This window comes from Pseudorca crassidens, chromosome 12 (genome assembly GCF_039906515.1).
Source record: "Pseudorca crassidens isolate mPseCra1 chromosome 12, mPseCra1.hap1, whole genome shotgun sequence".
Lineage (NCBI taxonomy): Eukaryota > Metazoa > Chordata > Mammalia > Artiodactyla > Delphinidae > Pseudorca > Pseudorca crassidens.
This window is the reverse complement of record NC_090307.1, coordinates 67735155-67759607: the sequence shown is the minus strand read 5'-3', so window position 1 is coordinate 67759607 and position 24453 is coordinate 67735155. Positions and strand designations below refer to the sequence as shown.

The 24453-nt window shown below is 41.2% G+C and overlaps 1 protein-coding gene across 5 annotated transcripts; it reads right to left on the bottom strand.

The window, feature by feature from the left end:
* Positions 1-4364: 4364 nt before the first annotated feature.
* ZNF280B (zinc finger protein 280B) lies at positions 4365-21336 on the bottom strand. 5 transcript variants are annotated; one of them, XM_067700126.1, is made up of 3 exons: positions 21264-21336; positions 20385-20444; positions 4365-9106 (listed from the first exon to the last, which is right to left on the bottom strand). In XM_067700126.1, the coding sequence occupies exon 3, from the start codon at positions 9035-9037 to the stop codon at positions 7403-7405; it is 1635 nt and encodes a 544-aa protein (XP_067556227.1). In that variant the 5' UTR covers positions 9038-9106; positions 20385-20444; positions 21264-21336; the 3' UTR covers positions 4365-7402. The 5 variants fall into 5 exon arrangements, with proteins under 5 accessions (XP_067556227.1, XP_067556226.1, XP_067556228.1 ...); XM_067700125.1 differs by lacking the exon at positions 21264-21336 and adding an exon at positions 21154-21246; XM_067700127.1 differs by lacking the exon at positions 21264-21336 and adding an exon at positions 20995-21126.
* Between the last annotated feature and the right edge of the window lie 3117 nt (positions 21337-24453).

Here is a 24453-nt window from a genome sequence, read left to right as displayed (position 1 = left end):
GGGGGGACAAAACACTTAGACCACAGCACTGATCCTCAGCCCCAGTCAAGCCTTCAGATGACTGGAGCTCCATTTTAATATCTTAACTGTGACCTTATGAAAGAAGCTGAGCCAGAACCACTCAACTAAGCTAATTCCAAATTCCTGACTCTTGGAAACCATAAGATAATAAATGTTTGTTGTTTTAAACTGATAAGTTTGGGGTAAAATTTTATACAGCAATAGGTTACTTGGAAGGGGAGCACTGCTGTAACAAATACCTAAAATATGAGAGTGGCTTTCAAACTGGGCAGCGGACAAAAGCTGGAAGGACTTTGAGGAGAGTGTTAGTGCAAGCCTTAGTAAAAAAACAAAAACCGAACAAAAACCCCTGGACTTTGAGAAGGCATGGGTTAAAAGGAAGTGAGGGACATGTTATTAGAAAACTGAGAAAGGGGGTATATAGCAGCAGAAAGTTTAGTAACACTACACATACAGTTCTATGACAAGTAGAAAATGTACCTACTGAGCTGAAAGGAGAAATTGTACCTAATTAAGTGAGTCATCTAGCTAAGGAGATTTCCAGCCAAACGGCTGAAAGTGCTGCCTGGTTTCTTGCTGACTATAGTATAATATGAAGGGAAATAAAAAAGCTAAGGGAAAGACTATTAAACAAAAAAGGAGACAGAACTTGCTGATTTTGAAATGTTCCAGTCTTTTAAGATGGCAAAAGATGCTAAAATTAATGGCTACCAAGCAAAGATCATATCCAGGGCCCTGAAGAAAGGTGGTCTAAATATAATATTGTACATCAACTATACTTCAAATTTTTTAAATTTAAAAATTTTTTAAAAAGGTGGCCTAAAGATGAGTGTGACTGTAAAATTTTTTTTAAATTTATTTTATTTATTTTGGATCCTACTTGGCAGATGGAGAAACTGATGCTCAGAGAAGGGACTGACCTGCCCTGAGCTAGAGGCAGACTTGGAACCTGGGTATCCAGGCTCCTGCTGGCTTCACTTCCCACTGCTCACATTTGGGTTGTTTTAGGTCTTCGTTGCTGCACGCGGGCTTTCTCTAGTTGTGGAGAGTGGGGGCTACTCTTCGTTGCGGTGCACAGGCTTCTCATTGCGGTGGCTTCTCTTGTTGCAGAGCACGGGCTCTAGGTGCACGGGCTTCAGTAGTTGCGGCACATGGGCTTCAGTAGTTGTGGCGCATGGGCTTAGTTGCTCAGCAGCATGTGAGATCTTCCAGGACCAGGGATTGAACCCGTGTCCCCTGCATTGGCAGGAGGTTTCTTAACCACTGCACCACCAGGGAAGCCCAAAAATAGCTTTTAACCAGAGGAAAGGGAGCCTGGCCTTCTTGGAGGAATGGAAGGAGAAGCAGATGGCTGGAACAGAGGTTCAAGGGAAAAGGTGGATTCTAAAATTCTTTGTTAAGCCTCAGAAAGATTGAAGGTGATGCTTCACAGCATCATTTAGTCAGGCCAAGGCCCTCCAAAGAGTTAGGGGTGTGACTCAGCAGTCATCTCAATCACACAATACGACTTCTACAAAGCTTAAGGGTGTTATCCCTCAGCTATCTCAGCAGAAAACTAAGATAGAGTAGGCCTTATCTTGAAGAGATGTGTGGCTGTGGCTTTGGAGTGGAGTTCTTTGGCATGAACACCAATAAGATTAACAGGAGAAACACCAAGTTTTTAAGAGAATATATTTAAGAAATGCCTCTAGCTTGTACTGAAAGGACCAGAAATAGTACAAAGTAGAGAGCTTTGGACTTCTGCCTTCTACAAGCAGGAACCAGGCTAGGCAAAGACTATTTCACTGTAACCATGTATTACCTACCTTTCATAAAATGGAAGCATGTCAGAGGGCAGAATCAAGAATCCAGAGATTGAAGCCCAGAAAGTTTCCAGGTCTTGAATCCTAGTCAATGAACTGCCAACATGTACCTGGTGGGATTTCAGAATTGCTACTGACTATTGACTCCCATCTCCCCTCCCCTTTTGGAACAGGAGTATCTATGAAGGTTATCTATGCCATCCCACCACTGTATGTTGGCTGTGGAAGTGGACAGATTAACTCACCTCTTTTGTTCACAGGTCTTCAGATCTAAAGGAACTATACTTGAGATGCTGCACAACTGGACCCTGATCCATATCTGGACCTGATTTAGATAAGATTTTGGACTTCAAGTTGGAGTCTTTGGGGGGAAAATGGATTTTGCACATAGGAGGTATGTAAACAATTTGTGGCCAAGTGTGTACCCTGGTGGTTTTAAATTATGTCCACAAATTCTTTCCTTCAAGGGTGGGCTGGATTTAGTGGCTCACTTCTAATGAATAGAATATTGTAGAAATGACAGTGAAATGTCTGAGACTAGGTCATAAAAGGCATTGCAGCCTCCTTGCTCACTCTCTCTAGAAGCCAGCTTACTCATATCTTGAGAACACCCAGGTAGCCCAGTAGAGAGGTGCACATGAAATTATGGAGGCTTTCTCCCAACAGCCAGCAAGGAAACTGGAGTTTCAACAGCTATGTAAGTAAGCCATCTTGGAGGGAAAGCCACCAGCCCCTGTCAAGCCTTCAGATGACTGCAACCTCATGAAACCCTGAGCCAGAACCTCCCAGCTGAATTGCTCCTGGATTCACAACTCTCAGAACCAGTGTGAGATAATAGTTTTTAAGCTGTTAGTTTTGTAGTAATCTCTTATGCACCAATAGTTAATTAATACACTGCCAACTTTGGGCTATGTCTTTATCCAGGGGCTCTGCCCATTTAGTCCAATTTTAGCAAGAATCCTGCTGAGTTAGTCCAGGAAAAATCCCCCACCCTTGATCTGACCACCCTTGATATCAAATTCCTCTCCCCTCACCTAAATATCTCATCACCCTGGCCTGGCCTCAGCAATGATCCCATCAGTGGGTTTAGCTAGAATCCACCCTTACCCCTGATGCTTCCTCTCAGCAAGTTTCCATGCACTGACACCCACTCTGATCCTTGGCTATAAATCCCAACTTTGTCCTTGCTGGAGTCAGAGTTAAGCTCAATCTCTCTCCCCTATTACAAAACCCCATTGTAGTAGTCTTCCCTTGAATAAAGGTTTTCTTACCACCTTTAATAGGGGTTATGAATAATTTTTAACATTTCCAAGTTTTGTTACTAGGAATTACTCTCAAATGAATATTTTCATGCCTTTACCTTTTATACTATATTCATTTAGGGGGAATAGATTTCTAGAATTAAAACATTTCACGTTTTTACCAAACAGAAAATATCTTTTTAAAAAATAACCCATATAGTAATCTGAAAAGGATGTGTATATAGACATGTCAGTGTACATACACACAAACACTCAGAGCTCCAAGGAAAACTTAATTCTCAGTAAACTATAAATTAAGACTAAAACATTCAGCCTGCAAATTCTGAAATCTTTGGAATTAACTTACAAAAAACATACAGAGAATGAAAATTTTAATAAAAAAAATATATATGCATCAAAATATTTGGGATTCAGACAAAACTGTTATTTAAATAAAGGAAGGTAAAGTCCTAATCCTTTATTAAATAAAAAAATACTCAATATCTTGTAATAACCTATAATGGAAAACTAAAAAAGGATATATACGCATAACTGAATCACTTTGATGTACACCTGGAACACAACATTGTAAATCAATTTTCATAAAAATTTTTAAAAAGAAAAAAAGAAAGCTTTTAAAATGCAAGGTTATAAAAAAGAACAATCATAAAGAAAGTAGAAGGTATATAATGAATTGAGACAAAAATAGATTACAGATAAAACTTGTTGGGATACTAAAGCAAGGGTTGCTTCTTGGAAAAAGTAAATCAGAAACATTGATAAAACTGTGGCAAATCTAGTAAGGGGAAGAGGAAATTAATTCCAATACTAGAAATGAGAAATGGAATGAGATTCTGAGAGGATAATATTCAACCCCAAGTGGAATTATTTTTGTTTCATGAAAGAAAGTTTCTAATAGAAAAGTTGTGAATCCAGCCAAGCAAAACCTTGGGTTAGTGAAAGAAAGGAAAGAAAGGGAAGGAAAGAAAGGCAGGGAAGGAAAGGAAAAGAAGGGAAGGGAAGGGAAGGGGAGGGGAGGGGAGGGAAGGAAGGAAGGAAAATGACTGTCTCAACGGATGTTGTAAACTATCCAATAAAACAATTCTCTTTAAAGATAGAAATAGAAATTCATTAAGCCATATACTCATTACCTCTGATGGTAAAGCATTTCTAATTAAACCAAGAAGAAGAAAGCCCATTTACACATCATTGTTTAGAAGTCCTGGCCAATGCAATAAGATTACAAATAAAACTAAAAATATGCCACATTACTGGTGAAAAGACAACATAGTGAAAACACTTTTTCAAAAAAACATTTTATTTCTATAATTGCTAATTTTACTTACAATTTTTGGCAACATTAATAAAATAATAAATTTTATCTGAAAGAACAAGCAAAATAGACAAGGAAATTCACAAAGGGCAATAACAAAATAGTAATCTTGACAGATATTCAATATATTTGTAAACAAAACAAAGTGACATTCCTTAAAAAAATATAGAGGTATCAATAGAAAAACAGAGAAAGTTCTTGAAAGAACTCAACTCACTATTAATTGTCTTCTATTTGCAGGCACAGAAACTGACTCAAGCAAACTCAATTCTAAGAGAGAAGCAAAGCCCTTGATAATTATCTCTTCCCAGCTTTTTGTGAAAACCTAGGAAATTTAGACTGATAGGGAAGAAGAGTGTGGAGACTTAAAGTGCGTTTAAGAGGAGGAAAAAAAGGGGGGTGGGTTGGAGACTTCACTGTGTGATTGTAACAACACTGGTGAAGCTCAATATACCAAAGGAAGTGTCAAACAATTAAGCGAGGTAGCAAGCCATGCAGGCCTAGGGGAAGAGCATTCCAAGAAGGAGAACAGCAGTTACAAGTCTTTGGATCGAGAAGAAATGGAATTTGCTTGAGGAAAAGCAAGGCCAGTGTGTCAAAAATAGTGCACCAGTGGGGAAAATAGCAGAGTAGCACGACAGAGAATGGAAGAGAGGAGGTAGTCAGGGGCCATATCACCAGAACCTTAGTTGGCAATAAATAACAACTTGTACTCCTTAGGAGTATACTTTAGAGCAAACAACAGTAACAGGGTTGATAACACTGAGCAACCACAAACACAAAGAACTAAAACATTTCATATTTTTACCACAGAAACAGAATAAGGGAGATAAGTATGCAAAAGTATGCACATTTATTTATATATAGAAGTTTCCACCTGAGACCAGAACACACACACACACACACACACACACACACACACACACACACACACACACACACACACACACACACACACACACTCTCTCTCTCTTTCTACACCTAACGAAAGGGGTTCAACCTGAAATTTTACCAAAGTGCTTTGGCCCAAGCAAACTAACTGGAAAGGCCTAGTAAAATATTCAAAGTGCAAATCAATCAATCAAGCATTGAGCAAATAAATACAACAGAATCTACACTCAGGAAATTAAAATATGGATGATATACTCACAACAACTTTGTTATCTGTAGTCCTTCCTCCTCAATTCTAAGAGGGATGCTAACCCCTTGATGATTATACCTTTCCAGCATTTTGAGAAGGCTTAGAAAATTTAACTAGATTGAGGAGGGGGCAAAAGGAGTGGGGAGAGATAAAGTACCTTTAAAGAGGAGCAGAAAGCAACAGAAAAAGGGAGAGATTTCTCCTGGAACAGGTCTACAGCCAGGATCCCAGATTCCTTGAGTGGTGCACAGAGGCTGCTAGGTACCTGGGCTGGAGGTGGAGTGAGAAGGGATGGCACTTAAACATGCCTAGAGAGACTCAACTCCAGGAGCCCAAAGAGGTAACCAAGGCTGCTGATGTTCAGGAACCAATACTTAGAGGGTACCCCAGTTCTGTGAAAGAGCCCTTGGAGATGGCAAGGAAAAAGGTTCCGGCAAGTATAATCACAGATTAGACAGTTGATAGATCAAATGAAGGATAATAACCCTATGACCTGATAATTACTGAAATAAATGAGACATTTCTGGCACATTGGAGTGTGTCAAGTAAGACCCAAACTCAGTATTAGTTTAAAAAATGGGAAATTATACACACAAAGAATTAACTGTTAACTGTAATACATTCATGTCCAAGGCAAGATACAAAATTGCAAACTTCACATGTTCAATTAGGGTAAGACATATGTAATTGGAAATGTTAGGAAAAGTCCTATAATGGGTTTAATCACTCTTAACTATTTTTATCCACTATTCCTACTTTTCTTGGACAACCCCATTCCAGCTTAAGGGTAAGAGAACTAAACTTAGCTCAATTCATAAACTGGACAGATTCCATGTGTTTGGCCCTTTTCAGTTAAAACTATGGGTCCAGTACAGATCAAACTATGGATGTCAGGGATTTTTTTCCTTGGGAACGTTAACTTGCTTTACTGCTGTGACTGAGAGAGATATGGCTAGTTCATTCTGACTAAAGGCCAGCCAGATGGGAGAGGTGAGAGAACAAATTCCCCTTTTGATCAGTCAAAAGGAGGCCCCCTGGCACCAGGTCCCATTCTATTAATTATCTCTACTTCCCCATCTGAAGCCAATGATACACAGTACCTGCTTGATGCCTGCAGGGGCCCCTCACTAAACACAGGCATTTTATTTTAATGGTTTGGCTTCCTTGGATGTCCTTGGGCTAGGTAAGGACAGTCCGAGACAGTGTTCCTTCTGCCTTGGCTCCAAGCCTGGAGTGAATGTGTGCCCCTTCCTCAACTGGGACAAGCCACTGCTCTCCATTGACTGAATTCCCTGTTTCTGGTCCCCATTCACACCACAGGGTCTCCGTCAACTTCTCCACACCAAGGCTTTCAGAGCCAGGTTATTTTAGATCAGCACAACAGAGGCACTTCTGAGAGTTCAGCAGCAAACGGGACCATGCCATAACAAAGCCATTTCAGTCTGGCTATAGTTAATATTGAAATATTCAAGGCATGGAAAAAGTTGAAAATAAAATTAAGTTGTTAAAAAATTCTACAGATTATATGTATAGCAGAGCTTTCAAACTTACAAATAACACGAAATACCAAAATAATAGAGGTTTTCACTTTTCTCTTTCTCTCTCTTCCCCCCATTCACACACACACACATACCTTTTATGTAAGCCAGATAGTTATATGAAAATCAGGTAATATATTTTTTAATAATATCTCAAAATTCAGCTCAAACAATATTGTACTTCATGAGTTTTTAGAAAAACCTCATAAATGATCCATTGGTTTCACTATATTTGATGTTATTGAATAATGTTATGATTTGGATTTTTTGTTTTTAGTGGGGTTTTTAACTTTGAAGTATTTGCTTCAGATTTACTGAAAGTAGAATTAATGGGGTCTTTTTGAAATTCTACTTTTAGACCTGGGGGGTGAAGGTTCAGAATCAGATGTGTTCACAGTAATGGATGCTAATTCCACTGATCCTGGTTTAAGAGGTCCCAGTGACACCTGGATAACAACTTTTGTTTCAGGAGGCAATCCTTCTAGTTGCTTAGGCTTCTTAAACATTTGATGACACTGGGTCTTGTGCTCCATTTTCTCCTTGAAAGTTAAAAACTGTAGCCGGCATTTGGAACACTGGTGAACATTCTTTTCCCAGTGTCCTCTATAATGACACATGTATGGTGTTGCAGTTTTGAAAATTTTGAGACAAAATGGGCAAAGCAAATTCTTAGTGTTTTTGTGGTATGTTCTGAAATGTGCTTCCACATCAGCAAAGGCTGACGATCTGTAATTGCAGACCTGGCACACATAGGGCATTTCGCCAGGCTTATGATTGTCCTTCATGTGCTGTAAGAGAACCTGATCTGTTTCAAAAGACAACTCACAGATTTTACAGACTGCAGAGGGCTCCTGGAAAGTATGGACACTTTCAATGTGACACTGCAGCTGGAAGGGAGTGGGAAACTGGCGGTGGCAGTGCTGGCAGGTAGTATGGTTTTTCCAGCTGTCACCCCTCTGCTTTTCAAGTTCCAAATGGTGCTTCATGTGATTCATAAACTTGACATTTTTTAGAACTTTCAAGCAGCTGAGGCATTTAAAGGCTGTGTGAGTCTTCTGTTCTGGCTGCCCATCTCCTGTATGCTGTCCATAGTAAAAGTCATGAAGTAACACGATCAGATTTCCTTTCGTGGGATCAACAGTCTTGTTTTGACTTGTTGGACTCGAAAAGTCTGTTTTTGCCAGTCCATTTTCCCCAAAAGGACTTATAGGCTTGCAATGAACACTGTCCTTTGGAAAAGCTGTTGGACAAGGTTCTCCATTCTGAACATGGCTTAATGAGGTATGAACACTGTCTGAGGGTGTGCTTTGCTGAGCTGTCATTGTATGAAAGATACCTGAAGGGGCCAGAGCTAAAGAGTGTCCCCCTATGATTCCATTACTGAGTTTAGGCCTTTGGGGATTTATGCTATTTGTTTCAGAAGTGGAAAGTCGTTTTGTTACACGAGGACTTTTATTCGTACCTCCTATAGAAAGTGCTGCTCCTACTGGATGCTGCAATGAACTTGTGAAGGTAATCAAAGGAGGAGAACATGACTCTGAAGAGCTAATAGGCACGACTTGTAGTAAATTATTTTTATAATCAGGTTTAGACAAAGGCTCAATAATAATAGGACTATCTGTTGATCTTGACTCAGAGTCAGAAACTGGTAAGACAGTCATTGCTTCTGATGTAGGCATCACATGACTTACAGGCCGCAATTTGTGAGCATTATCTTTTCTGACGTGACCAGACTGTCTTCTCCTTGAACACGAACCTGGGGTAACTCTATTCAGTATGTTTGAAACGACTGGTTTTGAATTTGAGGTCATCCCAACAAAGATCAGCTCAGCATCTTCATTTACATGTTCCACCCCAACGAAGATCAGTTCAGCATCTTCATCGTCTACTTGTTTGGTTTCTTGTATGCTTTTCTGCGGTTCTGACTCTTGTTCTTCACATAACATACATGGTGGTTCCATTTTCTAAATTTTTTTATTCTTGAAGGGTGTGGCCACAGGTCCCAGTGCTTCCTTTATATAAACTGCCACCTAAGTATAAACATACCACACATCAGTTAAGTACAGAAAAATACGTTACTTATTTCTCTCCAAAACTCTAGGGTATTTATAAACATCCTTATTTTACAGATAAGGACACTGAGAGTTAAAGAGGATAAATGACAGCTTAAAAACCTATGATTACAAGTCTGTACGACTCTAGAATCATAGCTTTGCCCTATGCTGATTTTGATCTCTCCTATTAAAAAAAGAAAACCCAAAACTCCAACAACAAATCACTAGGTGAAATCACATGTAAAGTATGAGTATTTTTACAAAAGCACCATTGTGCAGTGTTTAGAAACATGGGGTCCGGAGTCAAAGAAGATTAAGCTGGAATTCTAACCAGCTACATTTTTTTTTTTTGCGGTACGCGGGCCTCTCACTGTTGTGGCCTCTCCCGTTGCGGAGCACAGGCTCCGGACGCGCAGGCTCAGCGGCCATGGCTCACGGGCCCAGCCGCTCCGCGGCATGTGGGATCTTCCCGGACCGGGGCATGAACCCGTGTCCCCTGCATCGTCAGGTGGACTCTCAACCACTGCGCCACCAGGGAAGCCCAGCTACATCTTTTTTGGAAAATTTATAACTTTTAAATGTGTTTCTGTATCTTAAAGGCAAAAATCCTTATTTCTTAGACTTAAAGTAACAGCTCTTTTTAAAAAGCATCGGGACTTCCCTGGTGGCGCAGTGGTTAAGAATCCGCCTGCCAACGCAGGGGACACGGGTTCAAGCCCTGGTTCCCGAAGATCCCACATGCCGCGGAGCAACTAAGCCTGTGTGCCACAACTACTGAGCCTGTGCTCTAGAGCCCGTGAGCCACAACTACTGAACCCACGTGTCACAACTACTGAAGCCCGTGTGCCTAGAGCCTATGCTCTGCAACAAGAGAAGTTACCTCATTGAGAAGCCTGCACACCGCAACAAAGAGTAGCCCCCCTTGACGCAACTAGAGAAAGCCGCACAACAACAAGGACCCAACGTAGCCAAAAAATAAATAAATAAATTTTAAAAAAAGAAAAAGCATCAAATATTCAATGGCATCTTGTTTTGTACTAGAATTGGAAGAAAATTTATATTAAATGCACATATATAAATTGATTCACACATACTGATTTCATATATGTTAATATAGAAAAGAAGTGTCAACTTCAAAGAATAGAATAAGAGTATCTACATATGGTCAACAAATAGCATAATTCAATGTCAAGCGCTTAGCACAGGCCTAGCAAATTGGGAATGAACTCTCTTGATAATTTCACCCCAACTCAACACTGATGTCTCCTAAATTTCTTCCTCTAATCCTGACTTCCCTACTAAACTTAAATCCAACAGTGCTTTGTGCCTCACTCCACCTGTCTCTTCACATAGCAGGCAAAGTAATGCTGTTCAAACAAATTAGACTGCATCACTGCTCAGCTCAAAACCTTCCAATGCCTTTCTGGTTCACTCAGTAAAAGGCCAAGTCCTTCCAATGCCTGTAAGACCACACTTCCAACCCTACATACTGTCCCCTGCAATTATCTCATACTCCTCTCCCCCATCCACTTCACTTTAACCACACTAACCTCCTTGCTATTTCTTGAACAAACTAAACACTTTACCTTACTTAGAGTCTTTATATTTGTTGTCCCTCTAATATGAATGCTCATCATTCAGATACCTACATGGCTGGCCCCTCACCACCTTCAGGGCTCTGTTCCAAGCCTTCTTCTCAGAGAGGTTCTCAAATACTCCAACCAACCTCTAATTCACATTCCCAATTTCTCTTCCCTTCTCTTCCACCTATAAGCATTTATCACCACCTAATATATTATAAACATTATTTATCTTGATTATTTTCTATTGTCTATCCAGTAAAATGTAAACTCCAAAGGGCAGGAATTGTCTTTTGTTGACTGCTGGATCACCAGCACAAAGAACATTGCCTAGCATAGCATGGGAGCTCAACAAATACAGAATTTGTTAAATGAATTAATAAATAGTAACTCTCATCAATATGAACCTTTATTTGTAGAGCAGAGTGTGCTCCATTAATTCCATGTTTTCTATCAATTTACTCTGAGAACCTTGTCTGAATCAGAAATTCACGTGTTGAAGCCCTAACCCCCAATGTGATGGTATTTGAAGATGGGGTCTTTGGGGGATAATTAGGTTTAGATAAGGTCATGAGGGCCCTCATGACTGGACTAGTGCCTAGAAGAGACATCACAGAGCTTGCTTCCTCTCTATTTCCCCCAACACCCCCCCAAATGTGAAGACACAGGAAGAAGGTGAAAGAGAGCCCTCAGTGGGCAACCAAATCAGCCAGCACCTTGATCTTGGACTTTCCAGCCTTCAAAACTGTGGGAATAAATTTGTTGTTTTTAAAAAATAAAAATAAACTGGGTTCCAATAACATTGTTGAACTTTCACCTAACTGATCTTCGTAGAATTTTTAGCTGTTGACCATACTGATTAACTTTTCATCCAACCAATCATCCGAGATGAAAAGTTAATTAAGAGTGGAGAAAGAATGATACATAAAAAAAACAAGTTAATGAATGCGTTCATTTAGAACAAGAGTAACAACAGACCATGGGAATTTTCTTATCACTTCTCCTCTAGTGTCCTTATTTTCTACAATTACCAGAAACTTGAGAATTCGGGGTAGGGAGGTTGGACATGCCAAGACCTGCTAGATCTAAGGGATGAGTCCTCAAAAATCACTTCATTTCCCCCACCAACAAAGTTGCCAAGGGCTGTCCAAGGAGCCAATGAGAGGTTTCACTCCAAAAATAGCTGAGAGAACAGTGGGTGATGACCCACCTCCCAGGTTATTCCTGTGCATTTCAACAACGGCCCTTTAAATGGGTTTTGTTATAGCCACACAACAGATTTTTTCAGGCATCAGTCCCTCTTAAGTAACTTCCTGAGATTACACCACTAGGACTCCTCTGGTACCTATCCTCACCATTTTCCCTTGCCCGTGACTCTTTTCACCCATTACTGCTCCTCCAGATTCTTGTCCCAACCCTGTCACTCTCTCTCCACCACAGCACTCAAGTCCCTTCTCCACCACTCCTTCTTCCCGCTACTCCATTAACCCCACACAGTTGCTGCCTTAGAATTTAACATCCATTAAACACAGACCCTTGGGGGAAATGGGGGTTTCACAGGATCCTTAAAACTGCCATAAACATTTGGATTCTATCCTAGGGCAACTGAGCAAAACAAAAGTAATTTTTTCATAAATATTTTTTAACAAATATTTTTTCACAAATAAGCTCAGGATGATAAAGGAATGCAAAAATAGAGTCTAATCTAGCCTGGGAGTCGAGGAGGAGAACAACTATTAAGCCAAGGTTGTTCATGGTCAAAAAAACAAGACTATTTCTATAGAATGGACTGAGAGAAAAAGTAAGGATTTACAGACCCTCACCACCACTTCCACTCTTCTTTTTTTACTTTATTTTTGAGGTCGCCCTGACATAAACCCCTTCCTTCGCCTGAGGGCTTCTCTCTTTCAAAAATTTTATTTATTTATGGCTGTGTTGGGTCTTCATTGCTGCACACAGGCTTTCTCTAGTTGCCGTGAGCGGGGGCTACTCTTCGTTGCGGTGCACATGCTCTTCATTGCGGTAGCTTCTCTTGTTGCGGAGCATGGGCTCTAGGAGCGCGGGCTTCAGTAGTTGTGGCATGCGGGCTCAGGAGTTGTGGCTCACGGGCTCTAGAGCACAGGCTCAGTAGTTGTGGCGCACAGGCTTAGTTGCTCCGTGGCATGTGGGATCTTCCCGAACCAGAGTTCGAACCCGTGTCCCCTGCATTGGCAGGTGGATTACTTAACCACTGTGCCACCAGGGAAGTCCCACCATTTCCACTCTTGCTACCTCTCTGACCTCTCCTCTCTCTACTCTAACATTCATTCACTCCAATCCAGCTACAGTGGCTTCCTTGCTGCTCCCTTCGAAGTCTCCACCTGAAATTCTTGTCTTCCAGATATCCCCATGGCTAACACTTCTACCTCCTTCAAGTCCATGTCCAAACCTACCTATTCCAAGAGACTTACTCTGACCACCTTATCTAAAATCACAACACTCCTACCTACCCAACATTCAATCCTATGACCCTACTCTATTATATTTTTCCTAATTTCATAACATCACCTTTTATTTCACAAGAGAATGTACATATTTATAATACTATCTTTCTTCTTCCACTGAACTGTTAGTTCCTTCCACGGGAGAAATTCTGTTTTGTTTTTTAGTTTGTTTTTGTCTGTTTTGTTCACTGATTTCTCCCAAGGGCCAAAAGCAGTCCTGGCATACAATAAGCACTCAAATATTCATTAAAAGAAAATAATTATCTCGCAGGGGATAAAAATAATTCAACAAAAGAAGGTAGGGTGATGGAAAAGGTAGGAAATGTTCAAACTTGGGATATAACCAATTTTCTTCAAGTCTGGGAGCCACTGAGGTGCACTGTTATACCAAATGTGAGAGCCCTGCAATCCTGGGATTCAGGAGGATGACTGGCCAGATCTCATCATGGGGACCAACAGTTTGGGGAAGCCTTTTCTTAGAACAGTATGGTTAGAGTACTACATTTCACCCAGGCAGGCAGGAGAGAAATTCAGCCACTTTCCCTTTTCCTTCCTTTCCTCCCAAGAGCAGCATCTTAGAAGAATCCACAAAGGAGATATGAGCAGGGTAGGAGTTCAACCTAAAAGTGGCCTGTTAGTTCTGAGGCAATTCCTTTCACTAAGACTAAGAATTTGGAGAGGGTTTGGAAGTATCAGGTGAGTGGAGAATGATATAAAGAGAGGGGCTGTGGAGGACCACAAAAAAGACACCTTAAAAAAAAAATGGGGCTTCCCTGTTGGCGCAGTGGTTGAGAGTCCGCCTGTTGATGCAGGGGACACGGGTTCGTGCCCCAGTCCAGGAAGATCCCACGTGCCATGGAGTGGCTGGGCCCGTGAGCCATGGCCGCTGAGCCTGCGCGTCCGGAGCCTGTGCTCCGCAACGGGAGAGGCCACAACAGTGAGAGGCCCGTGTACCGCAAAAAAAAAAAAAAAAAAAAAAAAAAAGACACCTGCCTGCAGAAAAAGCATTTGACTAAATCTAGCACTTTTTCATGATGAAAAACAAACAAACAAAAAACCCTCAACAATTAGGAACAGAAGAGAACTTTCTCAAGCAAAGGGTACCTGTAAAACACCCACAGCTAGCATCATACTTAGTCGTGAAAGACTGAAAGCTTTCCCTCTAAGATTGGGAACAAGACAAGGATGTCTACTACTGCACTTTGAATCAATATTATACCTGAAGTTCTATAACCAGGACAATCAGGCAAGAAAAAGGAGTTAAAAAAAAAAAAAAAAAAGAAGTAGCAGCATTCAGAATGGAAAAGGAAAAAGTAAAACTATATTGGAGATGACATGATTTTGTATATACAAAATCCTGAGGAATCCACATAACAAGTATTAGAATTAAAAGGTTGCAGAATACAAGATCAATATAAAAAAATCAATTATGTTTCTATATAGTAGCAATAAATGTTCTGAAAATGAACGTAAATAAACACTTCCATTTACACAGTTACAAAGAATACTTATCAGAAAGAGAAAGACAAATATCATTATGATATTACTTATATGTGGAATCTAAAAAAGACACAATTGAACTTATCTATGAAACAGAAACAGACTCACAGACACAGAAAACAGACTTGTGGTTGCCAAGGATTGTGGGGAGGGATGGATTGGGAGTTTGGGATTAGCAGATGCAAACTATTACATATAGAACGGATAAACAACAAGATCCTACTGTATAGCACAGGGAACTATATTCAATATCTTGTGATAAACCATAATGGAAAAGAATATGAAAAAGAATGTATATGTACAACTGAATCACTCTGCTGTACAGAGGAAATTAACACAACACTGTAGATCAACTATACTTCAATAAAATAAATTTTTGAAAAAAGAATACTTAGGAATAAATTTAATAGAAATGCAGCACCTTTTTATTCTGAAAACATTGAATTATACTAAATACATTGTTCAAGCAATTAAAGACCTAAATAAATGTAAAGACATCCCACATTCATGGATCAGAAGATTTAATATTGTTAAAATGGCAAGACTCCCACAACTGATCTATCAAAATCTTGGCTAGCCTTCTCACAGAATTGAAACTCATATGAAAATTCAAGGAACTCAGAATAACCAAAACAATCTTGAAAAAGAAAAAACTGAAAGATTCAGACTTTCTGATTTCAAAACTTACTACAAAGCTATAGTAATCAAGAAATGTGGCACTGGCATAAGGATAGAAACAGATCAATGGAATAGATCAATGGAATAGAATTCAAGAGTCCAGAAAAAAACCCATGCATTAATGGTGAACTGATTTTCAGCAAGATTACCAAAATAATCAGTGGGGAACAGATAAATCTTTTCAACAAATGTTGATGGAACAACTGGACATCCATATGTCAAAGAATGAATGAAGTTGGGCCCCTGCTCACACCATACATATAAAAAATAACTCAAAATGGATTGTGAAACTAAAAGTACAGCTAAAACTAAAAAAAACTCTTTAAAGAAAATTGGAGTAAATGGTTTCTTAGAGAAGACACCAAAAGAATAAATGACAAAGGAAAAAATAACAGGACTTCATCAAATTGACAACTTTTGGACTTCAAAGGACACCGTCATGAAAGTAAAAAGATAACTCACAGAATGGGAGAAAAATATCTGTAAATCATATATGTGACTAGGAACACATATATATATGATACATATACATTGATATGTTACAAGGGACACATATAGATACTAACATATGTGATAAAAGAATATATAAAGATCTTTTATAACAGAAGAATAAAAAAACAACTCAATTAAAAAATCAGCAGAGGACCTGAATAGATAATTCTCCAAAGATGATATAAAATGGCTAGCAAGTATATGAAAAGATGCTCAACATACTAATCATCAGAGAAATGTGAATGTAAACCACAGTGAAAGATCACCTAACACCCATCAGGATGGCTACTATAAGGAAGGAAGGAAGGAAGGAAGGAAGAAAGGGAGGGAAGGAGGGAAGGAAGGCAGGAGAAAGGAAGGGGAGGGGAGGGGAGGGAAACTGTTGGCAAGCATGTACACAAACTGTATCCTTGTGTGCTATGGATGGATTGTAAATAGTGCAAATGCTGTAGAAAACAGTATAAACGCTCCTCAAAAAGTTAAAAATAGAACTACCATATGATCCAGCAATTCCACTTTTGGATATAGATCCAAAAGAAATGAAAGTGGGGTCTCTAAGAGGTATGTGCACATCCATGCTCACAGCAGCACTATTCACAATAACTAAGAGGTGGAAGCAACCTAAATGTCCATCAACTGATGAATGAATTTTTAAAATGTGATATACACATACAACGGAACATTATTTAGCCATAAAAAAGAAATTCTGCCACATGCTACAATACGCATGATCCTTGAAGACATCATACATCATGCTAAATGAAATAGCCAGTCATAAAGATAAGGTCATGAGGGCCCTCATGACTGGATTAGTGCCAAGAAGAGACATCACAGAGCTTGCTTACATACAAATACTGCATGCTTCCACTTATGTGAAGTATCCAAAGTAGTCAAAGCAATAGAAAAGAAACATAAAGGAGAATGGTGGATACTATGGTCTAGCAGGAGAGGGAAAAGTTTGTTGTTTAATGGGATGGGTAGTTTCAATTTTGCAAGATGAAAAAGTCTAGAGATCTAAAAGTCTAGAGATCATTTCAAAACAATGTAAATGGGGAATTCCCTGACAGTCCAGTTGTTAGGCACTTTTACTGCAGGGAGCCTGGGTTCGATCCCTGGTCGGGAACTATCCTGCAAGCCGTGCAGCGTGGCAAAAACAAAAAAACAAAAAAGAAAAAAACAATGTGAATATACTTAACACTTAAAAATGGTTAAGATGGGGCTTCCCTGGTGGTGCAGTGGCTAAGAATCTGCCTGCCAATGCAGAAAACACGGTTCGAGCCCTGATCTGGGAAGATCCCACATGCCACAGAGCAACTAAGCCCGTGTGCCACAGCTACTGAGCCTGCGCTCTAAAGCCCGTGAGCCACAACTACTGAAGCCCACGTGCCTAGAGCCCGTGCTCCGCAACAAGAGAAGCCACTGCAGTGAGAAGCCCACACACCACAACAAAGAGTAGCCCCATTAGCTGCAACTAGAGAAAGCATGTGCCCAGCAACAAAGACCCAACGCAGCCAAAAATAAAATAAATGAATTTTTAAAAAATGGTTAAGATGGTAAAATTTATGTTATATGTTTTTTACAACAATAAAAAAACCTTTTTTAAACAGGCAAAGGATTCGAAGAGACATTTCACCAAAGAAGATGCTATACAAATGTCCAATAAGCACAGGAAATACTGCTTAACATGATTAGGAAAATGTAAATCAATCACAATGAGATACTCCTTCACACTCACTAGATTGGCTATAATCAAAAAGAGAAACAATAACAAGTGCTGCAGAGGATGTGGAGAAATTGGAATCCTCATATATTGCTGGTGCAATTGCTACAAAGTGCTACAACCACTTTGGAAAACAGTTTGGCAATACCTCAAAAATTAAATATAGAGTTACCATATGATCCAGCAACTTCACTCTTAGATATATACCCATAAAAACTGAAAACATTAAGTCCACGCAAAAACAATGTTAACAGCAGCATTCCTCACAATAGCCACAAAGAGCACACAATCCAAATGTCCACTAACTGATGAATGGATAAACAAAACTGTGGTGTATGCTTACAATGGAATACCATTCAGCCATAAAAACAAAGCACTGCTGTGTATCTATGACATGGATGAACCTGAAAACATGCTAATTGAATAAAGCCAGACACCAAAGGTCACATATTGTATGTGAGAGAATTGTATGTAGAGGAGAATCAAGAAAGAGAAGCATCCTGTAATCTAAATGAAAATTTTTTTCAGGGAGGAGGAAATGAACTACTTTGATAAATGCTGCCAATAAATCAAATAAAATAAAAACTAAAAATTGACCATTGAGTTAAACATTGTGGAATTCATTAGTGATCTTGACAAGAGTGGATTTAAAAGAAAACAAGAGACTTGGAGATAACAAGTATGGCCAACTCTGTAGAAGTTTTCCTATAACTAGCAAGTATGAAATAAAACAAGCAGAAGGGGGATGTGCCATCAAAAGATGGATTTTTTAATGAGAGGTGACATTATAATCAGCCTGTCTGCTGATGGGAACCGTCCAGATAAACAGAAAACTTAATCCGAAGAAGAGACTTGCTAGAATATCCTTGAACAAACAGGAATTGATTGGATCTAGTATACAAGAAGTGTACACAAGCCAAATAATTCACTCATAGTAACAGACCTGAGACCATATGAAGAAAGGCTGGCATGGTGGATTAATGAGTATGGTAGCCAGCCTCCAAGATGGCCCCAAATGAATCCCGCCTCCTGGTATTCCCAATCCTGTGTAGCTCTCCCTCACACTATCACAGGGTTGACTGTGAGACTAAGCAAAGACAGAAGTGAAGGTGTGTAACTTCTGAAAAAGACTCTGCACTTCATCTTGGGTGCAAATTCTCTCCTGAATCACTCGCTCTGGGGGAAGCCAGCAGCCATGACATGAGCAGCCCCATGGAGAGACTCAGAGAGGCAGGAACTGAGGCCCCTTGCTAACAGCCAAGTGAGTGAAGTTAGATTCAACAAAAGTCATGGAGAGACCCTGAGGCAAAACCACCCAGCTAAGCCACTCTTGGATTCTAGACCATGAGATAATATGTTTTTTCAAGCTATTAAGTTGTGACATAATGTGTACAACACAGATATTTCAAGTTACCATATCACTCACATGTCGTACTTGCAACTCTGAACTGTCATACACAGAATAGCTCTCCTATAAGTACAGCAAAATTTAAAAAACAAGCAAACGAAAAAAACAAAACGGGAATTCCCTGGCAGTCCAGTGGTTAGGACTTAGCACTCTGACTGCTGGCGCCCCAGGTTCAATCCCTAGTTGGGGAACTAAAATCCCATAAGCCACGCGGCGCAGCCAAAACAAAACAAAACATGGCAAAATTGACATGCCATGAAGCTTGTATAGTCAAATCAAACTTGTATAGTCAAGCCAAGGACTCAAAGTTGTACCAGCGACAGATAAGTAACTATACAACAGAGCTGTATGCACAAGTTGCTGGGCATAAAAACTTGTTTACTGACATGAAGTGAACACAGATACCCCGCCCATCCAGTCACATTCAATTACTTCATGAAATAAAACCCTTAAGGAAAAGGGTACAGAAATGAACAAACTAATCCCATGGAATCATGTTAAATCACAACACATTTACTCTGAATGAACCACTTTATTTATTTATTTATTTGGCCGTGCCACGTGGCTTGTGGGATCCCAGTTCCTCGAACAGGGACTGAACCCGGGCTACTGCAGTGCAAGTCCAGAATCCTAACCCGGAGGCCACCAGGGGGCTCCCATCACTTTATTATTTTAATACATTAGCTGAAACCTTAGGCCACGTGCATCAGCCCACATTAGCCTCACTGCGTGGTAGAAGTCAGCTTTACACAACTTAAAAATCCATGGTGCTCTTACTTTTTTCCCTTTCAAAACAGCAGGTGAAAGCCGGCCCCCAGCCCCCTGCCCCTTTTTAAGGCCGCAACTTAGAGGTCTCCAGAATGAGCTGAACCAATGAGTGCCCTGAAGTCGTCACACACATTCTGGGTCGGCTCCCACCCGCGCAGGAGAACGCTCTCTGGGCAGCAACGTGTTAGCCCGGGAGAGAAGAAAAACGCTAAGGGTAAAAAAGATACCACTCTGGGGGCTTCTCTGGTGGTGCAGTGGTTAAGAATCCGCCTGCCAATGCAGGAGACACGGGTTCGAGCCCCGATCCAGGAAGATCCCACATGCCACGGAGCAACTATGCCCGTGCGCCACAGCTACTGAGTCTGTGCTCTAGGGACCGAAAGCCACAGCTACTGAGCCCGTGCGCTGCAACTACTGAAGCCCGTGCACCCTAGAGCCCGTGCTCCACAACGAGAGGCCACCGCAATGAGAAGCCCGCGCACCATAACGAAGAGTAGCCCTCGCTCGCCACAACAAGAGAAGGCCCATGTGCAGCAACAAAGACCCAACACAGCCATAAATAGATAGATAGATAGATAGATAGATACCACTCTGGTTCTCATTAGAAAGACGTCTGTCACCTTACCTCAGGCGCGCACTGAAAACCTGGGGGCTTGAGATTTTCCAGGCAGGAGCAGGTCGCATCCTAGAGACCAGCAGAGAAAAGGGTGAGGGTGAGTCACGTGTTACAGGATAATCCTATCCCCCAGGCCCTAGCCGGTCCTGCCCTGAGCATGTTTACCAGGCGTCTCACACTGAACCAGAGAACAGAATCGCGAACAAGCCTCCTCCTCCAACCTCCCCTCTCTCAGTAAAAACCACCTCATCTGCCACCTGCCCAAACCAAAAGCCTGGACCTCGGGCGCCCAGGGGGGCTGCCACAGGGGGCCCAGGCGCAGCGGCAGGGGAGAAGCCACCAGATCGATTTGTTTTTTGGTTTTTTTTAGCTGCGCCCTCCTGACAGCGCCTGGACCCACGGCTCTCCAGAACCCCGCCGGGCCTGCGTCACGGAACTGCCCTGACGTTGTTTTGTGCTGTAACGTATTAGGAGACCTCGGCGGGGGCCGGGGGCCTGATACGCCCTTCCCCCGAGGCCAGCTCGGCCCACCCCTGGGGGAGGGAGGCTGACGGAGAGCGGCGCCCGCCCAGATTGGGGAAGGGAGAGGGTGAAAGGGATGTCAGGGCCTGGGCCTCACCCTCCCTCCTGAGGGCCCGCGGCCCCACACAGGCCGCCAGGGCCGTGCCAGGCCCGGCGCTCGTGAGGACCCGAGAAACCCTCCCCTCGGCCCTCAGGGACCGCTCCGGCCGCGCCACGGTCCCCGTCGACGGAGGGGCCAGAAAGTCCGGCGGCTCACCGGCCCCGAGGCGCTCCCCTGGCGAAGCCTGAGGCGACTACGCCTCCTCAGGCCCCGGGCGCCGCAGACGCCGCCAACGCCCACGCCCCAGCTCGCGCGCCCGCTGTCACCTGTGATTGGCTGCCAGGTGCCGGCGCGAGGTCGGGCGCTGTGGTCTGATTGGCAGCGAGTCCGGGTGGGCGCATGCGCGCTCTCTAGCGCCCCGGCAGTTGCAACCGTTGGGAGCGGGGTCAGGCTGAACCTGTGTCTCAAAGGTCTTGGGCTGGCAAGACGCCAGAGTTCGCCAGGGCTCAGGGTAAAGAGCGGGCTCCCAGTCCCTCAGGGGAGTCCAGCTCTTGCAATCCTCAGGTGTGATCCCTCTCCCATAAAAGCACTATCTGCCGGCCCCTTGCTTAAGGAACTTTGCAACTGGGTGTTGAAGCCCGTCTTCTTGGACTTGCATTTGGGGCCAATCCAGTGCAGCCTGCCTCCTGTTTTTGTACAGCCTGCAGCGAGCTAAAAAAAGAGCTTTACAATAAAAAAAAATTCTTTTTATTTTAGAGCTTTACATTTTTTAATGGCTGGGGAAAACCACAAAGAGAATATTATTTTGTGACAAGTGAAAATTATATGAAATTCAATTATCAGAGTCCTTAAAGTTGGAACAGGGACTTGCTTGTTCCTTTAGTTATCATCTATGGCTGCAAAGTAGATTAATTGCCAGAGATCATATTCGCAAGCCTAAAGTATTATTTGGTCCTTTACAGAATCTTTTTTTTGAAAATTAATTTATTTATGGCTGTATTGGGTCTTCGTTTCTGTGCGAGGGCTTTCTCTAGTTGTGGCAAGCGGAGGCCACTCTTCATCGCGGTGCGCGGGCCTCTCACTATCGCGGCCTCTCTTGTTGCGGAGCACAGGCTCCAGACGCGCAGGCTCAGTAATGGTGGCTCACGGGCCCAGTTGCTCCGCGGTATATGGGATCTTCCCAGACCAGGGCTCGCACCCGTGTCCACTGCATTGGCAGGCAGATTCTCAACCACTGTGCCACCAGGGAAGCCCCTACAGAATCTTTTTTAAGTGCCCTGTTTTGCTGGAATCTCCTAGTAATCGTTTGAAAAAAAAAAAGTTTTTGGTTTAATCTATAATGCTATTTTCTTCTCTATTATATTCATTTTCCATTCTTTATTATTTCCTTCCTTCTTATTACTATAGGTTTGTTCTGTTGCTCTCCTTTACAACTTTTTGAGATAAATGCCTAACTCATTTATTTGTAACTGATTTCTCTTGTATGTAATGCTATAAATTTACCTTAATTTACTAAAGTACAGATTTAACTGTGTCCCACAATTTTTGCTTAATAATGTGTTTGTTCATTATCATTCACTTCCAAGTATATCCTAATTTCCATGTATATCCTAATATCCTAATATTCTCTTCTTAAAACAAGGATTATGTATTATATACTAATATATTTATTTTCCAAATCTATGGGATTTTAAAAGCTGTTTCTTTATGAATTTCTCATTTTGTTGCATTATGGTCAGATCACACAGTTTAAATATTATTGATCCTTTGAAGATTTCCATTCAGTGAAGTATACCATAGTCAAAATGAAGAGGATGTAATGTAGAGAAAATATTTGCAATGTCTAAAATGTGTATATGTGAAATGACCTCCTTTAGGCCTCACAATTACTCCAATACCTTTCAGTAAACTACCATCAACTAAGCTCCAGGCTTTATTCAAATTTCACTAGTTTTCCCACAAATGTCCTTTTTCTGTTCCAGATTGCCATATAGGATACCGAATCACATTTAATTGTAGCACCTCCTTAGCTTACTCTGGTCTATGGCAGTTTCTTAAACTTTCCTTGCTTTTCATGACTTTTGACAATTTTCAGGAATCCTTAAGTGTCGGGTATTTTGCCAAATGATTCTCGGTTTGAGTTTGATGTGTTTCTCCCGGTTACACGGGTTTATAGGTTTTTAGAACTATACCGCAGAGGTGAGGTATCCTTCTCATCACTTCCCATCAGGAATACATACTATCAATATGACTTACCACTAGTTTCTCCACTGTAAAGTTACTTTTCTCCCCCAGCCATATTCTATTCATTGGAAACAAGTCACTAAATCCAAACTACACTTAGGGAGGGGCAAGGAAGCTCATTGAGGGGAAACATCTATGAGAAACACAAATTATCAAGTACACAAATTAATTGGAACTCATTTGTAAGGAAGATCTGTTTCTTCTAGCTTTACCTTTTAATTTTAAATTAATCAAATTGAATAAAATTAAAAATTTAATATCTCAGTCTACACACTAGCTACATTTCACCAGCTCCGTAGTCACATGTGGCATATTGGACGGAGCAGATACAGAACATTTCCATCTGAAATTTCCAGTGGTTAGGACTCCACACTTCCACTGCAGGAAGTACAGATTCGATCCCTGGTCAGGGAGCTAAGATCCCACAAGCCTCGCAGCATGGCCAAAAAGAAAATTCTACAAGATGAATACTCCAACCAAAAAATGGGCAAATGATATGAACAGGTCACCTCACAGAAGAGAAAAATACACATTTATACATGTGAAAAGCTGATCATCCTTATTAGGAAATAAATGTTACATTACATTTTAGGAAATAAATGTAACAATAACATTAAAAAAAATTCCATCACTGCAGAAACTTCTGTGGACAGCACTGACTTAGATCATTCTTCTTTTAAAACATAATGCACTTAAACATATGAATTTCTTCTAAGAACTGCTTTAGCTCTGTCCCATAAATTTTGCTGTTTTCAATATCATTCAATTCAAATATTTTCATTTTTTCCATAGTGATTTCTCATAGGAGCCACAAGTTATTTAGAATCAGAACCAGGACTAGGGTGAGCCTCAGACCACAACATTAAAGAGGCTTGTGAAACACAGGCATGGCACGTTTGCGCTTTGGGCTCCTGGCAACACTTACTCTGGCCCCAGCCCTGTTTGCTTCATTATATTGCTTCATTTCAAAATTTTGGGGTTTTTTTCCTTAATTATCTTTCTGGTTGGTTTTTTTGTTTGTTGTTTTGTTTTGGTTTTGGCCATGCCTCAAGACTTTTGGGATCTTAGTTCCCTGACCAGGGATTGAACCCTAGCCCTCAGCAGTGAAAGTGCCAAGTCCTAACCACTGGACTGCCAGGAATTCCCATATCTTTCTGTTATTGATTTGCAGCTCAATCTTCCTGCAATCAGTGGGTAGTTACAAAAAGCCCTATAACTCATGTCACAATTGATGAACTACAGTACACAATGAACTACAGTGTCTTGAGAACA